The following is an 18597-nucleotide window of genomic DNA, read 5'->3' on the forward strand; positions in this document are numbered from 1 at the left end:
TCTGTATGACTTTAATCTAATATTAACTTTTTTCCAGTTAAACTTATCAGCATCAGCAAAACCTTCAATGTAATTTTTGTATAACAAGAAGACCAGCCTTTTATTTGCTCTTTATTGGTAAGATTTTGCAACTCCTGCAGAAACATAGCCAATAGAGTGTACTGACTGACATAAATCAGATGTTTCGGAATTAGTGAAAACATTTTATGTTCAGTGTCAGATGTTACTACAAAAAAAGAAAGAAAAAAGAAAGAAAGAAAGTGCACATTTACTCATAACATTTTCATGAATGTTTAAAAAATGCAATATGTGTCTATATAATAATAACAATGGTTTGTGTTAGATTTTGTTTTGCTACTGTTACTGTATTATGGCTAGGCCTATAGTGTATTTAAAATATGTGTATTTAAAGTTATTTTGATATTTTGGACCACTTTTTCAGCATTTTCATCCTTGGGATATAAATCTCGTTTTCCCACCATACTGTGTTATGAATCCATCGAAGAGATGTTTTTACATATTTGCTTTTTGACTATACAATTTGTATGTTATCTTGGGCAAAACAAAATAAAAAAAATATGGCCAAAGATAATATTGACTCAATTTATATCTGTACGAATTTCATTACATATGTCATTCGTTTATCTTTGGGAGATAAATGGTTTTGTGGTTCTCAACTTAATGATGTCACATTGGTGATTGTGGCAGTGCTCATTTCACATCCATTTACTGGAAATCACATATAAATCTAAAATAATGACTGTGATAAAAATCTGTGATAAATCTTGTTAGGTTTAAGTTACATAATGTAGGATGTGAATAGTCAGAAAATAGAATGCAATTTTGAATCATAATATTTTCTACAAAATCTTTTATTTTCATTGTGTCCCAAATGTATCTGAGACATATTTGCAAAGTGGGAGAGGGTAATGCTAAGTAAGATAGCATATCAAGCAATGTTTTTTTTTTCCTTGAGCAAAACGTTTCACTATTGGGCGGACATTTCGGCCACCTGAGCAAAAACATTATTTATACCAGATCTGTACAGCGCACATGCAAAAAAGTGTATAACTTTTAAATTGAATGTGCTATTTAAATTTGATTTGACCCTTGATGTAACTAAAATTTTTTTTTTTTTTTTACAGTATATATATAATACAAGGCTGTTCAAAAGTTTGGGATCAGTAAAGTTTTTAAAAGAAGTTTCTTATACTCATCAAGGCTGTATCTATTTGATAAAAAATGCTGAATATTATTTCACAAAATAACATTGTGAAATATTATTGCAATTTAAAAAATAATAATAATACTAATCTATTTTAATATACTTTAAAATACAATTTATTCCTGTGAAGCAAAGCTGAATTTTCAGCATCATTACTACCATCTTCAGTGTCACATGATCCTTCAGAAATCATTCTAATATGCTGATTTATAATCAATGTTGGAAACAGTTGAGCTGCCTAATATTTTTTTTGACCTGTGATATTTTTTCAGGATTCTTTGATAAATAAAAAGTTAAAAAGAACAGTGTTTATTCAAAATAGAAACTTTGTGTTACAATATACACTAGCCTATACAAAAGTTTGGGGTTAGTTAATTTTTTTCTTTCTTTTTCTTTTTAAAAAAAATTAAATAAAATAAAAAAATAAAATTAATACTTTTATTCAGCAAGGATGTGTCAAATGGATAAAAAATGATAGTAAAGACTTATATTGTTTGGTCCCAATAACCAATTTATCATGAAATACTTTCATTACTTTAGATCACCCTCACAGAAGATACCCATAGTTTCACTGTGTTGCTAGTACAATCATTAATCCACGAGTTCACACTTACATATATTTAGCACGAGTAACATAAAGCGTATTTGGCGAGTATGGTAATACATTATTGGCGTGCTGTCCTGGGGAATTGCCCGAACCCAGAGTACCCCCCTAGTGTGTTGAGAACTTTAGTGATAGTGGAGAAGGGGTGGTGGAGGGATGCTGCTTAGCTGTCAAGTGAATGGAGGTATGTCAGCTGTATTTATACCCGTGTGTTGATTAGCTTGATGGTGTACCACTTGTGTCTAATTAGGCTAAGTATCTGACGTGCTCCTCCCGAACTTTGTTAATGAAACATCATATATAGTTGTACAAAACACATGGTGCAGGTTTCGTTATGGTTCTACACATTCATACATCATTTTAAAAGACCAGAGAAAAGTACAGGCGCTGGAATCATAATCAACATAGGCTTTTCAAAAAACTTTAGATAAGAAGGAGAATTTAGATAGGAAAAGAGAGAGCGAGAGAAAAAAAACAACAACAAAAAAAAACTACGGTACAGTAAAATGTCACCTGGAGTGTTCCTCACTGCACTTCTGTTTTCATCAACCGTGTCTTGTGGATTTGGCCACAGGTTCTCATCCACACAATGGATGTTTTCATTAGCTAAACATCTTGGAAAAAATCTTCTGGCATGGCAAATCCAGACCTGGCATTGGTCTCCTGTGATGCATTGCACACATCGTCCATGGCCTGGAGAAGAGAGACTTGTTTGTGAGGGTGCTGTCATAGACGATTCACCTCCGTGTGTAGAAAAATTCCTCAGTCTGGTTCAGGGAAGGGGAGTATAGGGGTATACAAGGTGATAAACTGTGGATGGGCCTGAAACCATGATTGCACACAGTATCGCTGTTAGGAATTCTGGGCCCTTTGCACTGATTTTGCTATGAGGCCCCCTCAAAATCACATTCAGTGGGGGGTGGTCAGGCCCTCCAGAGAACATTGTTCTGGGCCCCTCTGAATTGCTGGGCTCTCAACCTCTCCTCCATGTCTTGGCCAGGTTAAAGCCTGCCTCATCCAAAAATATGAATGGGTTTCATCAGAATCCTGCTCTATCACCCTCTAAAAGACATTTACTGTAGGAAAAACAAACTGGTAACAATGATACAGAATTTTTTTTCTCCCAACAATTGATCATACCTGAACATACTCAGTCCTGCAGCTGCTTCACTTTCATAATATTCTAAACGTGTAATATTGTTCAGCATTTTTCATTAGAAAAAACTATGCATCAACAGTTACTTAGCATTTTGAGCAGTTGCATCAATTGATAGTTAGATCATTATAATGAAACGAATAGACACTCAACTCAGATGTAATGTGTGAGTTGCATTTTGAAATAGTAATACTTTGATGTTAAGTTGTCATTTTGAACCAGTGATTTTAGTTCAATGAACAAATGATCTTAGGTTTATGTGTATTGTATCCAAGCATTTGAAAAAAGTGTTAAGGGTTTTGAATAATGTGCATTTTGATCATCGGTTGTGAATTATTTGTCTAGAGTTCTGAAAAATGACATGAAGGTTCTGATATTAATAATGATTAAATGCAGTATAGTAAAGTGCGTAATATAGTGAATTTACAAGTGTTTATTGACATTAATGAAATTAATTTAAGAATCAAATGGCAAAAAAATAAAGAATAAAATAACAGGAAGGAAAATTATAAAAGGCATAGCCTAACAAAAGTTGTTTAAGCTTTTAATGTCCCTAGTATTTCTTATTTTTTGCTTGTCCTAAGCTTTCCACAAAGGTATAATGTCAGAATACATGGCATTTGAAAAACAAAGCATTTAGATGAATTCAGAATGCATACAAATTGTGTGTCTGTTTCATAAGAATATCTCATTTGTTTAAAATGTCATACACTACCAAAAGAAGATACAAATATGTTTGAAAACATTATCTAAAAAATCATATACTTTATTAACTCCATGTTATTTAAATACAAAAATACCATTTTTTATTAGTTCTTAAAATCATTTGTAATAAAATACATCAATTGGCATAGTTACAGTTAGAACAGTTAATCATAATTTCTCTTCCTGAATAAATTATGTGTATTACTGCTTGAATATCTCAAAAGAAACACTGATATGTTCTGATTTATTTTGTACACCTGAGTTCCAGCCCAAGCATTAACAACACTAAAACCAAATAAAACATATGTCATAAATACAAACATTCAAATATCAATGATTGGTAAAGAAAAAAAAAAAGATGTAAAATAGGAATCACTGTAAAAGCTAAGGCCTCTGCAACACAGCTTCCATTCAACAGTTGAGGGATGACATTTTGTCCAAACATTTTTAAAGCAAAGGCTTAGATCAAGATTGAAGCCCACAAATTGAGTTTCATTAGCTGCTAATACCACAGAATATAAATACGAAGGAAATCTGAATTCTGATCCAATGGTTAAAGAGAGATGTATATAAAATCAAGAACTGTTTTCCATTTCAAATTTTGGTCAACAAAGAAGTAAAAAATGTAATTCAATCCACATGAAGATGAAGAAATGCAGTGATTTGTCCTGGTTAAATGATGTTAATATCTGCGCATTCTGTCATCATCTTGCCGAAAGTATGGGTTGTGGGCACCACCATTTTCCACTCCTCTCCCACCGTAGCCGGAGTATGCTGGGGGAATTGGAGCCCTATAGCTCATGTCCTCATCGTAATCAGTGTAGCGCTACATAAACACAAATAATATTTTTAAATACTTGCAGATGCTTTATTAATAAATGTGATTTTATGACTTTGACACTTTTTTTTGGATAATGCTCAACCAGGGTCATCACTGAAATTCATGTGTCCTGTGATAAGCCCAGTGAGTAGCATTGTAGTTGTGGTCTTACCGCTTTGCTCTCTGGGCGATCTCTGGTCACCAGTGCCTGATTACTCCCACTATTGGCCATCTCCAGATTGTTAGAATTCCAGCTAGCATCAGGGTTGGCCCGAGGAATCCTGGGAACTCCAGCAGGTTTATGTAATTCCTTATTGCCATAGCTTGAGCTAAAGTCTACCTGGGATGAGGAGCTTTCCTTTGGATTCCTACAATCATAAATGGACACACAGACAAAAATTAGTGTTTTATATCCATAGAATGTTTGTGTAAATGGGCTTAGGAAATGTGACCCTGTTTGCAGCAAAAGCCAACAATACATTGTATGGGTCAAAATGATCGATTTGTCTTTTATGCCAAAATTATTAGGATATTAAGTAAATATCATGTTCCATGAATATATTTTGTAAATTTCCTACAGTAAATATAAAAAAACTTATTTTTTAATTAGTAATATGCATTGCTAAGGACTTCGTTTTGACAACTTTTAAGGCGATTTTTTTGCACCCTCAGATTCCAGATTTTCAAATAGTTGTATCTCAGCCAAATATTGTCCTATCCTATAAATCTCAAAACTGACCCTAACGACTTGTTTTGTGGTGAAGGGTCACAAATGTCGTGGATCCTCACCTGCAGCTTACAACTATCAGGGCCACAATAAAGATGATCAGCAATGCACCCAACACAGTGGACACCACAACCACAACCAAAAGATATGCTGTAATGACAATTAGCATTACACACATATGAATAAAAGTTCTTCAAAAGTAGCATAACAGAGAAAATAAGCTTGTTTCAGATGATGGAGGAGGGCTGACTTACGATCATCGCAATTAAATCCAGAAAAGCCAAAAGGACACCTAAAATAATCAAAACATCTCTCGGTGATTACATTACATTTATGTTTTTGCACTGTAAAATGTAAATATAGGAAGCTGTTTCATTAGGGAGCTATTTCTGCCTGATACTAAATCAAACAGAATCAAGAAAATCTTGGATGATACAATGCAACTGCTTACTTTTCACATCCTTCTGAATTGTCAGTTGCCTTCTCCCCATTCGGACAAGCTGTAGAAAGATGGGAGCACAATAGTAAAATGATGAGAACCAGTTTAAAAAATGTTTAACAGGTTTGTGTACATAACAGTAAGGAAAGAAAATATATATTAGGGTGTATTCACACCAGGAGAGTCCACTAGTTCACTTGCTTTGGTCCGGAGCAAATACAATGTTGATTTTTTTTGTTTGTTTGTTTGTTTGGTGTGGTTAACTTTCACACTGCCCTTTTTGCAAGTGAACCAGAAATTGTAAACAAAACCACACATGTGCTAAGGTCATCCATTCATTGGTTCAGCCATTCAACTGTACCAGAGTTCATTTGGAACTGGACTGAGACCACCTCTTCAGCTGGGTCTCGGTATGGTTGTTTGGTCCGTACCTGAGTGTGATTGTTGTATTCACACCTGCCCAAAAGATCCACACCAAGAGGGGAAACGAACTTGAGTTCGATTCAATCGAACCAAACAAGACAGGTGTGAATACACCCTAAGAGCACATACGTTTCAAAATACTTACCAAGGCAGGCCTGAGATGTGGATGGTGACTTTATGTACTCTGCTTTGCAAGTGCACGTTGCAATACCAGACTGCTTTTCATCACAGGTTGTAGTGGTACGGTCACAGAATCCAGTTGCACACGCATCGCGTGCTGTGATTTCAGGAAAAAAGGTCATATTTACAAATGTATGCTTCATTCTAATGCTTGAAACTGTTAAATTGTTCAATATTTATGCAGGAAAACAGGTAAAAAGAAGCCTCAGACATACAAATGAATCCTGTGTTATCAGGTATTTGTCCATTCACAATCAGATTCTCAACCGATTGTGAATTGGCACTGGATGACAGCTCATAGAAATTCTCCACGTCTGCAATTATACTGCCTGCACTATAAGGGTAGGTACAAGGAAATTATGATGAAAAACAGACATGAAACACAACTTATTTTATATAAAATAATTCCTGTGAGGAAGCAAAACACTTAGAAGTTTTCAACTCATTTGCTTTTAGGGGTCAAATTAAAGCTGTTCTACATTGACTCATAATGCTAAGACTGAAAGTACCAATTATTATTTGCAGAGGTGTAAAAAGTACTCAAAAATTTTACTCAATTAAAAGTACAAGTATCTGGCCAAAAACATACTTGAGTAAAAGTAAAAAAGTACAACTTTAAATTAAAAAAGTAGAAGTACTTTCTTTCCTGACAGACATTCAGAAGTTTGGTTAAAGCGAGAAAATGAAACAAAGTGCAATGGCACAGGTCAAACACACATATCTACTGAAACAACAACAATTAAAATGCAACACAGCTGAAAAAAAAAATAATAATAATACAGGGAAAGGGATTAAAAGGAAACTCCATCCTTTCCACCCTCATGCCATCCCATGTGACTTTCATTTATCAGATGAACACAAACTAAGAGTTTTAGAAAGAAAAAACACGTGTATGGGACATCCAAAAATGACACTTCAAAAACTACACAAAGTGAATATGACACTAACTCATGCAACTCCTGTTAATGAATCAGTGTCTTCTTAAGTGAAATGATAGGCATATGTAAGAAGGATACAAATACTAATATTTTAAACTTGACTGTCATGTTCACTTTGTGTGGATTCTGAAGTGGTTCTGTCCCTTTGCATTATACAGACTAAAAATTCTTTGCTTGTGTTCACCTTAAGAAAGAAAGTCATAAACATCTGGGATGACATGAGGGTCAGTAAAAGATGAGAATTTTCATTTTTGTGTGAACTATCCCTTTGAAGAGCAAGATGTGAGGCAGAGGCTAGAAACATATTCCACACAGAATACTAGAATGTGTTGAATTAATGAGGAGAGTCATAGAATTAAAACACAACATTAACGTTTTGAAAGGCCACTTTTTTGTGTGGTCTATTCAACGTCACTGTCTGACAGGATAATTAATCTTTTAATTGTTTATTTGGGGCATTTAGAGTTTTTTTCTCAGCAAATATTGATAATTATTTGTGACTAATTAGATTAATTAATGAACAAATCATGTAATTATTAAGATTTAAAAAACAAATTCATTGACAGTCCTAATTCCTACTCAGTTTGTCATATAATGACATATTATAAATACAACTTATCCACACCTGGTAAGGACATCACTAAACATGAATTGCATTTAATTTAACAAACAATGTTTATTTAAACACTTTTGGAGATTTTTATTTAATTAAAAAAAATATTCCCACAAAAATATTAATTGTATTTAAATTCTCATCACTGATTTTATTTGCACTCAATCTTGTGCATTCAGCTAATATATTACACAGCTAATGGCTCCATCAAAACAGAACAAATAACGAATAAACATTTTTTGGGAAAACGCAACTTTGCTACCTCAACATGCTTCCTCATTTGATGGTGAACTTTTGAAGCCAGACATTTACCTGATTAAAGTCATAACCGAAGTAGAAATGTGTGTGCTTGATGCGTGAAAACATTGATCAGGCATGCACGTTTGTGCTTCTGTTTACCATATTTAATGTGCATAAGATAAAATAAAAATGTAATGTACTTTTCAAGATAAAATAAAATTGTAAGGAGTAAAAAATACTGTTTTTTCTTCAGAAATGTAATCAAGTAAAAGTACAAGTGGTCAGTTTAAATTGTACTTGAGTAAAGTACAAATCCCCCAAAATAATACTTAAGTACAGTAGTCAAGTAAAATTACTCAAGTATTTTACATCTCTGATTATTTGTGATTTATATTCAACAATGAGTAAAAGAAAACTAAAAGCTGTCTCAGAAGCTATTACATTCACAAGTTAATCTTTAAAGGAAAGGCTATTAAAACAAGTGGTACTCACCGTAGACTCAAAACGGTGGAATTAATGTAGCCGTCATCATTCCTCAGGATGTTTCTGAGCTGTATTTGGGTTATGAATATAGAAATCAATACTGTTTGACATAATCTGTTTTTTTTTTTTATTTCACTCATCCTTTACTAAGTAGGAAAAATGGAAAATCTTTACACTGACATGCTGCTATACAGTGTGTTGGTTAGGACTGAATGTCTACACAAATCAAAAAGGAAATTCAATCTCTTACCGCTTCCTCAATTGGACCAGCAGTTTCTTGAAACAATTTAGACCCTCTATTGTCCATACCTTCTACAAAAGTCCTATTCAAAGATAAAGTACCAGGGAAGACCTTTCCTGCAATTGTTTAAAAAAAAAGTATAACATAAGTGAATGTTCACAAGAAAGTAGATAATGGCACTAGATTTCTATACCACAGGCAACTTAGTGTCTGCTTTAAGCATATTATTGTGTGTCACACATCTGCACTTATATTCTGATGATTCAAAACTGAGCCAGTCATACTTTGAATACAGCCAGTCGTTTCCAAGTAAACCAGCCCAGGCCGGCAAATGCAAGCAAACGTGCTCCCAAACCGTTCTTCACAGGTACTGTCTCCAGTACAAGGACTTAAAGCACAGGGACCTTGAAATGAACAAACATGTTACAGACAGAACAAACGGAACATCATCTCCAGCAGTGATTTAAAAATTATTTTCTGTAAATTACATAATTAATGTATTCTAAAATGACAATCATGTTGCCCCCACCCTTATGTCACTTTAACTTTGTAGGACCTTTTTTGTTTGTTTTTTAATTGCACTCATCGCTCTTTTTCATGCAATTACAAAGAGTGGAGGCTGACATTTCCCAAGCTTCAAAAAATACTCAAAGTACTAGTGTCAAAGTCCATATGACTTCTATGCTATATTTCATGTTTTAAAGGTTCACCCAAATATGAAAATTTTGTCATTAATTACTCACCCTCATGTCGTTCCAAACCCGTAAGAACTTCGCTCATCTTCGGAACACAAATTAAGATATTTTTCATGAAATCTGAGAGCTCTCTGACCCTGTATAGGCAGCAACGCAACTGAAATGTTCCCAGGCTCAGAAACATAGTAAGGATATTGGTATAATAATCCATGTGACATCAGTGGTTCAACCGTAATTTTACGAAGCTAAGAGAATACTTTTTGTGTGCAACAAAAATAACGACTTTATTCAACAATTCTTCTCCTGCAAATCACAGTTACATTGCTGTCTATGGAGGGTCAGAAAACTCTCGGATTTCATCAAAAATATCTTAATTTGTGTTCCGAAGAACAAAGATCTTATGGGTTTGGAACGACATAAGGGTGAGTAATTTATGATAGAATTGTCATTTTTGGGTGAAATATTCCTTTAAGAAAGCTAAATAAAACAGACAACACAATAAAACAAAATTTAAGTCGTTATTCACTAAAAATCTTGACATTTGTCCTATAGTTTACTCTTGGCAAGTTCATGGTGTCGCAATATCTGAGTGGTCAAAAAATGGATGTCTTAAATGCATCGGTTGATTCAATTAACATTTTTGTTCTGAGTTTACAGATTGGTATGATTAAGATCCTGGGTTTAACCCATTGACTTAATGATATAAATTACAGCATGGAAAGTCACATGGGCCACTTTATGACATTTAAGGGATTTATTTTTTATTTTTTTGCCTTTTTGAAGCTTAAAGGCATCAGTCCCCATCCACTGTAATTGCACTGACCAGCACAACATTTCTTCTTTTAAGTTCCACAGAAAAAGGTCATACAGAATTGGAAGAAGAGTGAGTAAATTATGACAGGATTATGGATGACTTCTTCTAAGGATTGAATGTTATTATGAAGCATTTGGGCCTACAGGTGGGATTTAAAACTATGATAGTGTGAGTGAGTACCTTGTGTTGTAGAGGCTGTGGTGGCAGCAGTTGTGCTGGCCTGAGTATTGTTTGTAGAATTAGTTGTTGTGTCTGTAGTAAAAGTACCATTATTTGTCTCCTCAGTAGCTGTGAAGAAAGGTTTTATGTCAGGGGAGGTTGCAGAAAGACCATAGTAAACTCCATCAGGAAGATCAGTCTTATATCACTCTGAAAGGGTTTGTTTTGTGATAATAATAATAATAATAATAATAATAATGACCACATGTATGGTAATCTGATAATTTTTCTGATAATGACCTGACTGTAATTTCATCATTCAATATTACACAGCTACTCATTAAATAAATATGAGGTCAAGAAATATTGATTTGAGTTGACTGTATTTTATACCTTTACCTGTACTTTATCTAATAGCTGCCACTAAGAAAACAAAATGTCAAATACATTATACAAAACAATCTGCCTACAAGATGAACACTATAGCAATATTACAATAATGTTAAAACTGAAGTTGTGATTGTATGAAACAAGAAAGAGTACTGATTTTTGACTTTCATGAGTTGTAAGCTCTAATCATCAAAATTAAAAGAAATAAACATTTGAAATATATCAGTCTGTGTGTAATGAATGAATATAATATACAAGTTTCACTTTTTGAATGGAATTAGTGAAATAAATCAACTTTTTGATGATATTCTAATTATATGACCAGCACCTGTATATTAGTAATACCCCCTCGTGAATTTTTTTAAAGCTTTTACTTGTCTTGAAAATATTTTTACAAGTAAGACTGAAACAGTTGTCAGAAGCTTAATAATGGTAATGCTGAAAGTCATGCAACCATGGTGTAGTTCATTTCTAGCCTACGTTTAGCTTCTTACTTCTGATTGTATTTAGGCTTCAAAATTAATAAAAGTTGGGTTTATTTGTGAGGATTATCATCCTGAATAAAACATAAGAATCATAAACTTTTTTGTGAAGGGAACCTGGATGATGCTAACTTTCGTGTTGGCCTACAAACATACGTCATCACTGCAGCACTCTATTGTAGCTTCAGAAAACACAATCAGCTTGCTGTTTTCAAACAGTAACAAGGACATTGTAGCAGAAAACACAATAGTAAATCTTTTTTTATTTTATTTTTTTGTGTGTGAACTATTCCTTGAAGGACAACTTCTTATGATTAAAAGTTACTATGTAGACTTTAGGCCTGATGGTGGGGTTCCTGATTATAGAGATGAGAATACCTTTTGTCGTGACTGTGGTGGTAGGAGTATTTGCGCTGGTAGTTGAGGAATTTCTTGTTACGTCTGTAGTGTTAACACCTGGTGAAACTTCAGGAAACAGTGACACATTAGTATAACACTTTGCTTTTCTCTATACTCTTCTATCAGCTGGGAAAATACCCACTGCCAAATCCACACACACAAAATACTAAACACTTCTATGTTTTCTCTTAATCCCATATAGTCCCTTCTGCATTATGAAAATAACCCCATGTTTTCCATAAAATCATTATATGATCGTATGTGTATTTGACAGACAGATTCATCTGATTGTGTTCTCTGGATCAGCTGAATGTTTCTTAATGTTCGATTATCTGAACTGTCAACACAATATTAAATGAAAGGAAAAACCATGAACTGTAGAGTTACCATACTCAAGCAAGGCAGCACTCTATTGTAGCTTCAGAAAACACAATCAGCTTGCTGTTTTCAAACAGTAACAAGGACATTGTAGCAGAAAATGTCATGGCAATTTAAATCGTCAACACAATAGTAAATCTTTTTTTATTTTATTTTTATTTTTTTGTGTGTGAACTATGCCTTGAAGGACAACTTCTTAGGATTAAAAGTTACTATGTAGACTTTAGGCCTGATGGTGGGGTTCCTGATTATAGAGATGAGAATACCTTTTGTCGTGACTGTGGTGGTAGGAGTATTTGCGCTGGTAGTTGAGGAATTTCTTGTTACGTCTGTAGTGTTAACACCTGGTGAAACTTCAGGAAACAGTGACACATTAGTATAACACTTTGCTTTTCTCTATACTCTTCTATCAGCTGGGAAAATACCCACTGCCAAATCCACACACACAAAATACTAAACACTTCTATGTTTTCTCTTAATCCCATATAGTCCCTTCTGCATTATGAAAATAACCCCATGTTTTCCATAAAATCATTATATGATCGTATGTGTATTTGACAGACAGATTCATCTGATTGTGTTCTCTGGATCAGCTGAATGTTTCTTAATGTTAGATTATCTGAACTGTCAACACAATATTAAATGAAAGGAAAAACCATGAACTGTAGAGTTACCATACTCAAACAAGGCAGCACTCTATTGTAGCTTCAGAAAACACAATCAGCTTGCTGTTTTCAAACAGTAACAAGGACATTGTAGCAGAAAATGTCATGGCAATTTAAATCGTCAACACAATAGTAAATATTTATTTATTTTATTTTTTTGTGTGTGAACTATTCCTTGAAGTTCAACTTCTTATGATTAAAAGTTACTATGTAGACTTTAGGCCTGATGGTGGGGTTCCTGATTATAGAGATGAGAATACCTTTTGTTGTGACTGTGGTGGTAGGAGTATTTGCGCTGGTAGTTGAGGAATTTCTTGGTACGTCTGTAGTGTTAACACCTGGTGAAACTTCAGGAAACAGTGACACATTAGTATAACACTTTGCTTTTCTCTATACTCTTCTATCAGCTGGGAAAATACCCACTGCCAAATCCACACACACAAAATACCAAACACTTCTATGTTTTCTCTTAATCCCATATAGTCCCTTCTGCATTATGAAAATAACCCCATGTTTTCCATAAAATCATTATATGATCGTATGTGTATTTGACAGACAGATTCATCTGATTGTGTTCTCTGGATCAGCTGAATGTTTCTTAATGTTAGATTATCTGAACTGTCAACACAATATTAAATGAAAGGAAAAACCATGAACTGTAGAGTTACCATACTCAAGCAAGGCAGCACTCTATTGTAGCTTCAGAAAACACAATCAGCTTGCTGTTTTCAAACAGTAACAAGGACATTGTAGCAGAAAATGTCATGGCAATTTAAATCGTCAATACAATAGTAAATCTTTTTTTATTTTATTTTTAATTTTTTGTGTGTGAACTATGCCTTGAAGGACAACTTCTTAGGATTAAAAGTTACTATGTAGACTTTAGGCCTGATGGTGGGGTTCCTGATTATAGAGATGAGAATACCTTTTGTCGTGACTGTGGTGGTAGGAGTATTTGCGCTGGTAGTTGAGGAATTTCTTGTTACGTCTGTAGTGTTAACACCTGGTGAAACTTCAGGAAACAGTGACACATTAGTATAACACTTTGCTTTTCTCTATACTCTTCTATCAGCTGGGAAAATACCCACTGCCAAATCCACACACACAAAATACTAAACACTTCTATGTTTTCTCTTAATCCCATATAGTCCCTTCTGCATTATGAAAATAACCCCATGTTTTCCATAAAATCATTATATGATCGTATGTGTATTTGACAGACAGATTCATCTGATTGTGTTCTCTGGATCAGCTGAATGTTTCTTAATGTTAGATTATCTGAACTGTCAACACAATATTAAATGAAAGGAAAAACCATGAACTGTAGAGTTACCATACTCAAACAAGGCAGCACTCTATTGTAGCTTCAGAAAACACAATCAGCTTGCTGTTTTCAAACAGTAACAAGGACATTGTAGCAGAAAATGTCATGGCAATTTAAATCGTCAACACAATAGTAAATCTTTTTATTTTATTTTATTTTTTGTGTGTGAACTATTCCTTGAAGTTCAACTTCTTAGGATTAAAAGTTACTATGTAGACTTTAGGCCTGATGGTGGGGTTCCTGATTATAGAGATGAGAATACCTTTTGTTGTGACTGTGGTGGTAGGAGTATTTGCGCTGGTAGTTGAGGAATTTCTTGTTACGTCTGTAGTGTTAACACCTGGTGAAACTTCAGGAAACAGTGACACATTAGTATAACACTTTGCTTTTCTCTATACTCTTCTATCAGCTGGGAAAATACCCACTGCCAAATCCACACACAAAATACTAAACACTTCTATGTTTTCTCTTAATCCCATATAGTCCCTTCTGCATTATGAAAATAACCCCATGTTTTCCATAAAATCATTATATGATCGTATGTGTATTTGACAGACAGATTCATCTGATTGTGTTCTCTGGATCAGCTGAATGTTTCTTAATGTTAGATTATCTGAACTGTCAACACAATATTAAATGAAAGGAAAAACCATGAACTGTAGAGTTACCATACTCAAACAAGGCAGCACTCTATTGTAGCTTCAGAAAACACAATCAGCTTGCTGTTTTCAAACAGTAACAAGGACATTGTAGCAGAAAATGTCATGGCAATTTAAATCGTCAATACAATAGTAAATCCTTTATTAAATTTTTTTTGTGTGTGAACTATTCCTTGAAGTTCAACTTCTTAGGATTAAAAGTTACTATGTAGACTTTAGGCCTGATGGTGGGGTTCCTGATTATAGAGATGAGAATACCTTTTGTCGTGACTGTGGTGGTAGGAGTATTTGCGCTGGTAGTTGAGGAATTTCTTGGTACGTCTGTAGTGTTAACACCTGGTGAAACTTCAGGAAACAGTGACACATTAGTATAACACTTTGCTTTTCTCTATACTCTTCTATCAGCTGGGAAAATACCCACTGCCAAATCCACACACACAAAATACCAAACAGTTACCATACTCAAACAAGGCACCCAGGCCTAAATATTTCAAACATTTAACTGTATGAATGGCTTCACATTAGAATCATAAAATATCAAAATAAGTGGCATTTATTTTGAATAAATTTAGAACATACACAGAATTCAAGCAAAACAATAAAACAAAACAGGATTTATTTATTATGTATCAAATTATAAATACATTGTCAAAATTAAGACAAAAGTATGTGGACAATTTCTGGTTGTCAAATATTAATATCCATAGTTAATAGATTAACATGATAAAATAACATTTTGTGTGGCTTGAGCATTCAAATATGTTTTGGGGTCACTGTATATACGACCATGTGCAAGTTATCAGAAATGTTACTTGAGCATATAAAGAAAAATGCAAAAGGAAAAAAGTATGTTGTTTGTCTGTTTTTCATTGTTTGATTCCTGGAAAAACTCCTGTGTTTTGAAGTCTATTTTGAATCAAATGAGTTCTTTATTTGGGGGCCTTAATTACACCATATCTACTCATATCAGTAAAAAATAATCTTTGAAAATCCAATAAAAATGGTATGGACTTTGTAAGCAATAAAATTTCAACAGTTACACCTCATGATGAAAATAACAAAGTTCACATGCCAATTTCCCATCTACAAGGAAGTGCCGGCTCAAGGTTAACCTTTCCAAATTAATCAGTAATAGAATAGGCCTAGCCAAAAGAGCAATCAAAAAAACATTATACATTCACTACAAGAATATAAAGAACATATCGTTTTTCCACACATAATTGTGTACAAAACAATAAAAAAACCACAACAAATATTATCAAATATAAGGTCATTATATAAAATATGAGGTTGCTACTAGTTGCTTATCAACTTCAAAAGAACAATAACCCTTATATTTATTTGTGTCTTATTTCAGGTTTTATATCCAAGGAAACCTTTCTTTTTTGAAGCTCCAATGACGGATTTTATATTTAAGGAAATCTGTTTTCGATGATGTTAATCATAGTACAAGAAGTGTAATGTTACATGTATTTTACATAGGTAAAATGTTATATAACATTAAAACAAAACCTTATCCCTCTTCATTATTTATAAATATAGCAAATACTTTTACCTAAAATACAATTAATAAAAAAGACTGTCCTAACCTCTATGGATAAATAGATAGGGCTGTGCTGATTTGAAATGTCAGAGACTCAAAGTCTGCTCAAGCCCTTCCCACCAAACGTAGCTTTTTAATAAATAAAAATTCAATTGAAATCGTGACAATTAAAAACTGATCCTGTTTTTACAAACTTAAAGGTGAAGGCAAATACATTACCACCCCTCACTGATAACCTAGGTTAATACAGTTAAGAATAACTGATTAATAACAGTTTAAGGCACACTGATCGAAATCTCAAATAAATGGTTTACTCAACTGGCCAACCTGCAGATAAATAACAGAAAGTTCCAGTGTTGATTTAGGATTATTAATTACTTAATGACAAAAGTTATATTGCAATTTAAATTTGCAATATACTTGTAATAATAATAATAATAATAATAATATATATATATATATATATATATATATATATATATATATATATATATATATATATATATGGTAATATATATAAATAGAGGTCAAACAATCCAACTAACTGTGAATTATTTTTGGGCTTTTAGTGGAATGATTCTTAAAGTTCAAGACATTCTTCAAAATCGAAATTTACTGAACTTACAAATCTTCCACGTTAACACACAAAATGATGAATAATTAGCCTATGCAATTATAAAGTTAAGCCAAGTATGTTAAGCCAAAGTAGTCAAGGGTTCTGAAAACCTGTGTCAGAATCGCAAAACATTAACATGACAAAATAATTTACAACAACAACAAAAGTTTTTTAAAACATAAGTCAATTTGCAATTACGATATAAGAATCCAATAATAGCCTATAGGCTAGATGTAAAACAAACAAAAAAAAATAAATAAATAAAAAAATAAAATTCTAGGCTACAATGACCAGTAAAGGAACTTTTCCTTTTTTTGTTCAGCTAAATATGACATCCCATCCAAACTTCTCTATTTCAACATTTATTCCAGAAAAGAAATACACTCACTTTGTGCAGTCGTTGCAGCCACTAAGCAGAAGATCAGTAGGGCTTTTTGTGGTATCTTCATTTTCAAATTTTAGTCCGAATGGCAGTGTAGTACTTACTGGCCGAAATAGGACACCTTAAAGAGAGAGAAAAAAAGCAGATCCTCTGGTGATCGGTTGTCTAGCACTGCCCCGTGTTCAGTGATTAGAAGGTGTAAAGTAGACCAGTTTAAACCCAGCGATGAAGGTGGAGCGCTAAAGATAAATAATGACGTAGGTTGACGTCGACGGCAAAGTCACGCCTCCTGGAAGGGTCATGCAGGTGAGCTACAAGGAAGTTAGTTGACCGAATATGTTTAAATATTACTAATTAAATACGGTTAATTACTCTTGAATATGCTGCGCATGGGGTTTAAATAACCGTAAACAATAATTGTCTTACAAGAATGATTTGAAATAGTTCCTTATTGTGCTCAGCTTATAAATTCCAGAGAGGTATGCAACACATATTTAAGTGGACAAAAGATATAAATATCAATTTAACTTTTCTGATAAGTTCTTCACTTAATTAACAGCCCCTGTCATCATAGCAAGTCAAGTAGGTTACCCACTTAATCAGAGTCAGACTTCTGGAGACATGTTTTATTTCATTAAAAGAATCTCTGCTGAAAAAAACAATAGACACCATCATAAAATTTGTAATGGTTTTACTGGTTATAATGGGACTTGTATTGGTTTTAATGGAAATTGTAATGGACCCAGTGGGTTTCTACTGGTAATTGGTCGCCTTCTATTTGTGGCTTGTTAAAACCACTAAATCCTAATGGAATATGTCCCAAAACACACTACAGAAAAGCATTTTTTAATGGTTAAAAGTTGATTTTGAAAAGCTGAGTATGTAATGTTTGTAATGGTATTTGTAATGGAAACCATTTGAATTTCTGTGATGTTTCTATTTTATTTGTATTTTTTTTCCAGCAGGGATTTTATTAGATAAGGCATATGCAGGCTAATACTTTCAAGCCCACTGATTCATTTTGGGACCTTTGACACCAAACCCTTGATAAGAAAATGAACAAAGGTTTCTCTTAAATAATGACCATTACACCTATAACATATATTACTGGTACTGTTCTTTGGTCAAATGTCACATGTCATTCTAACACCGTCTATATTCTACATATGGGGATAAGAACAATGGCTGTTAATGTAAACTGCAAACAGAAAAAAAAAGTTGTGGAAACTGAAACAAGTCACCTTGGATTACCAATTTGTGATTACATGTCCAAATTGTACAGAATACAGAAAAAGTG

The 18597-nt window shown here is 33.5% G+C and overlaps 2 protein-coding genes across 2 annotated transcripts in view; both read right to left on the reverse strand.

Moving 5' to 3' along the window:
• The window catches only part of lrp2b (low density lipoprotein receptor-related protein 2b), a 42053-nt gene extending 39494 nt beyond the window's left edge, over positions 1 to 2559 (reverse strand). Inside the window, exon 1 of the mRNA XM_058794551.1 lies at positions 2343 to 2559. Coding sequence (XP_058650534.1) covers positions 2343 to 2559 — 217 coding nt within the window. The remainder of the gene's footprint in view (positions 1 to 2342) is intronic.
• An 841-nt stretch (positions 2560 to 3400) lies between these two features.
• On the reverse strand, positions 3401 to 18018 carry muc13b (mucin 13b, cell surface associated). The gene is made up of 18 exons (XM_058793066.1): positions 17307 to 18018; positions 15018 to 15104; positions 14363 to 14449; positions 13702 to 13788; positions 13037 to 13123; positions 12378 to 12464; positions 11713 to 11799; positions 10484 to 10591; positions 9079 to 9198; positions 8804 to 8910; positions 8563 to 8621; positions 6495 to 6613; positions 6245 to 6376; positions 5689 to 5737; positions 5492 to 5529; positions 5300 to 5387; positions 4683 to 4878; positions 3401 to 4516 (listed from the first exon to the last, which is right to left on the reverse strand). Exons 1-18 carry the CDS (start codon positions 17365 to 17367, stop codon positions 4373 to 4375), a joined length of 1743 nt encoding a protein of 580 aa, XP_058649049.1. The 5' UTR covers positions 17368 to 18018; the 3' UTR covers positions 3401 to 4372.
• Between the last annotated feature and the right edge of the window lie 579 nt (positions 18019 to 18597).

The sequence above is a fragment of the Onychostoma macrolepis genome, chromosome 12 (genome assembly GCF_012432095.1).
Source record: "Onychostoma macrolepis isolate SWU-2019 chromosome 12, ASM1243209v1, whole genome shotgun sequence".
NCBI classification, from domain to species: domain Eukaryota; kingdom Metazoa; phylum Chordata; class Actinopteri; order Cypriniformes; family Cyprinidae; genus Onychostoma; species Onychostoma macrolepis.

Excerpts from the sequence above, each read along its gene's own strand:
- muc13b (XM_058793066.1), bottom strand. The coding sequence starts at position 17,367 with ATGAAGATACCACAAAAAGCCCTACTGATCTTCTGCTTAGTGGCTGCA. Across the intron at positions 11,800-12,377 it reads CACCACAGTCACGACAAAAG|TTTCACCAGGTGTTAACACT; the intron begins GTATTCTCATCT and ends TGTTTCCTGAAG. Across the intron at positions 5,388-5,491 it reads TGGATTTAATTGCGATGATC|CATATCTTTTGGTTGTGGTT; the intron begins GTAAGTCAGCCC and ends TTGTCATTACAG.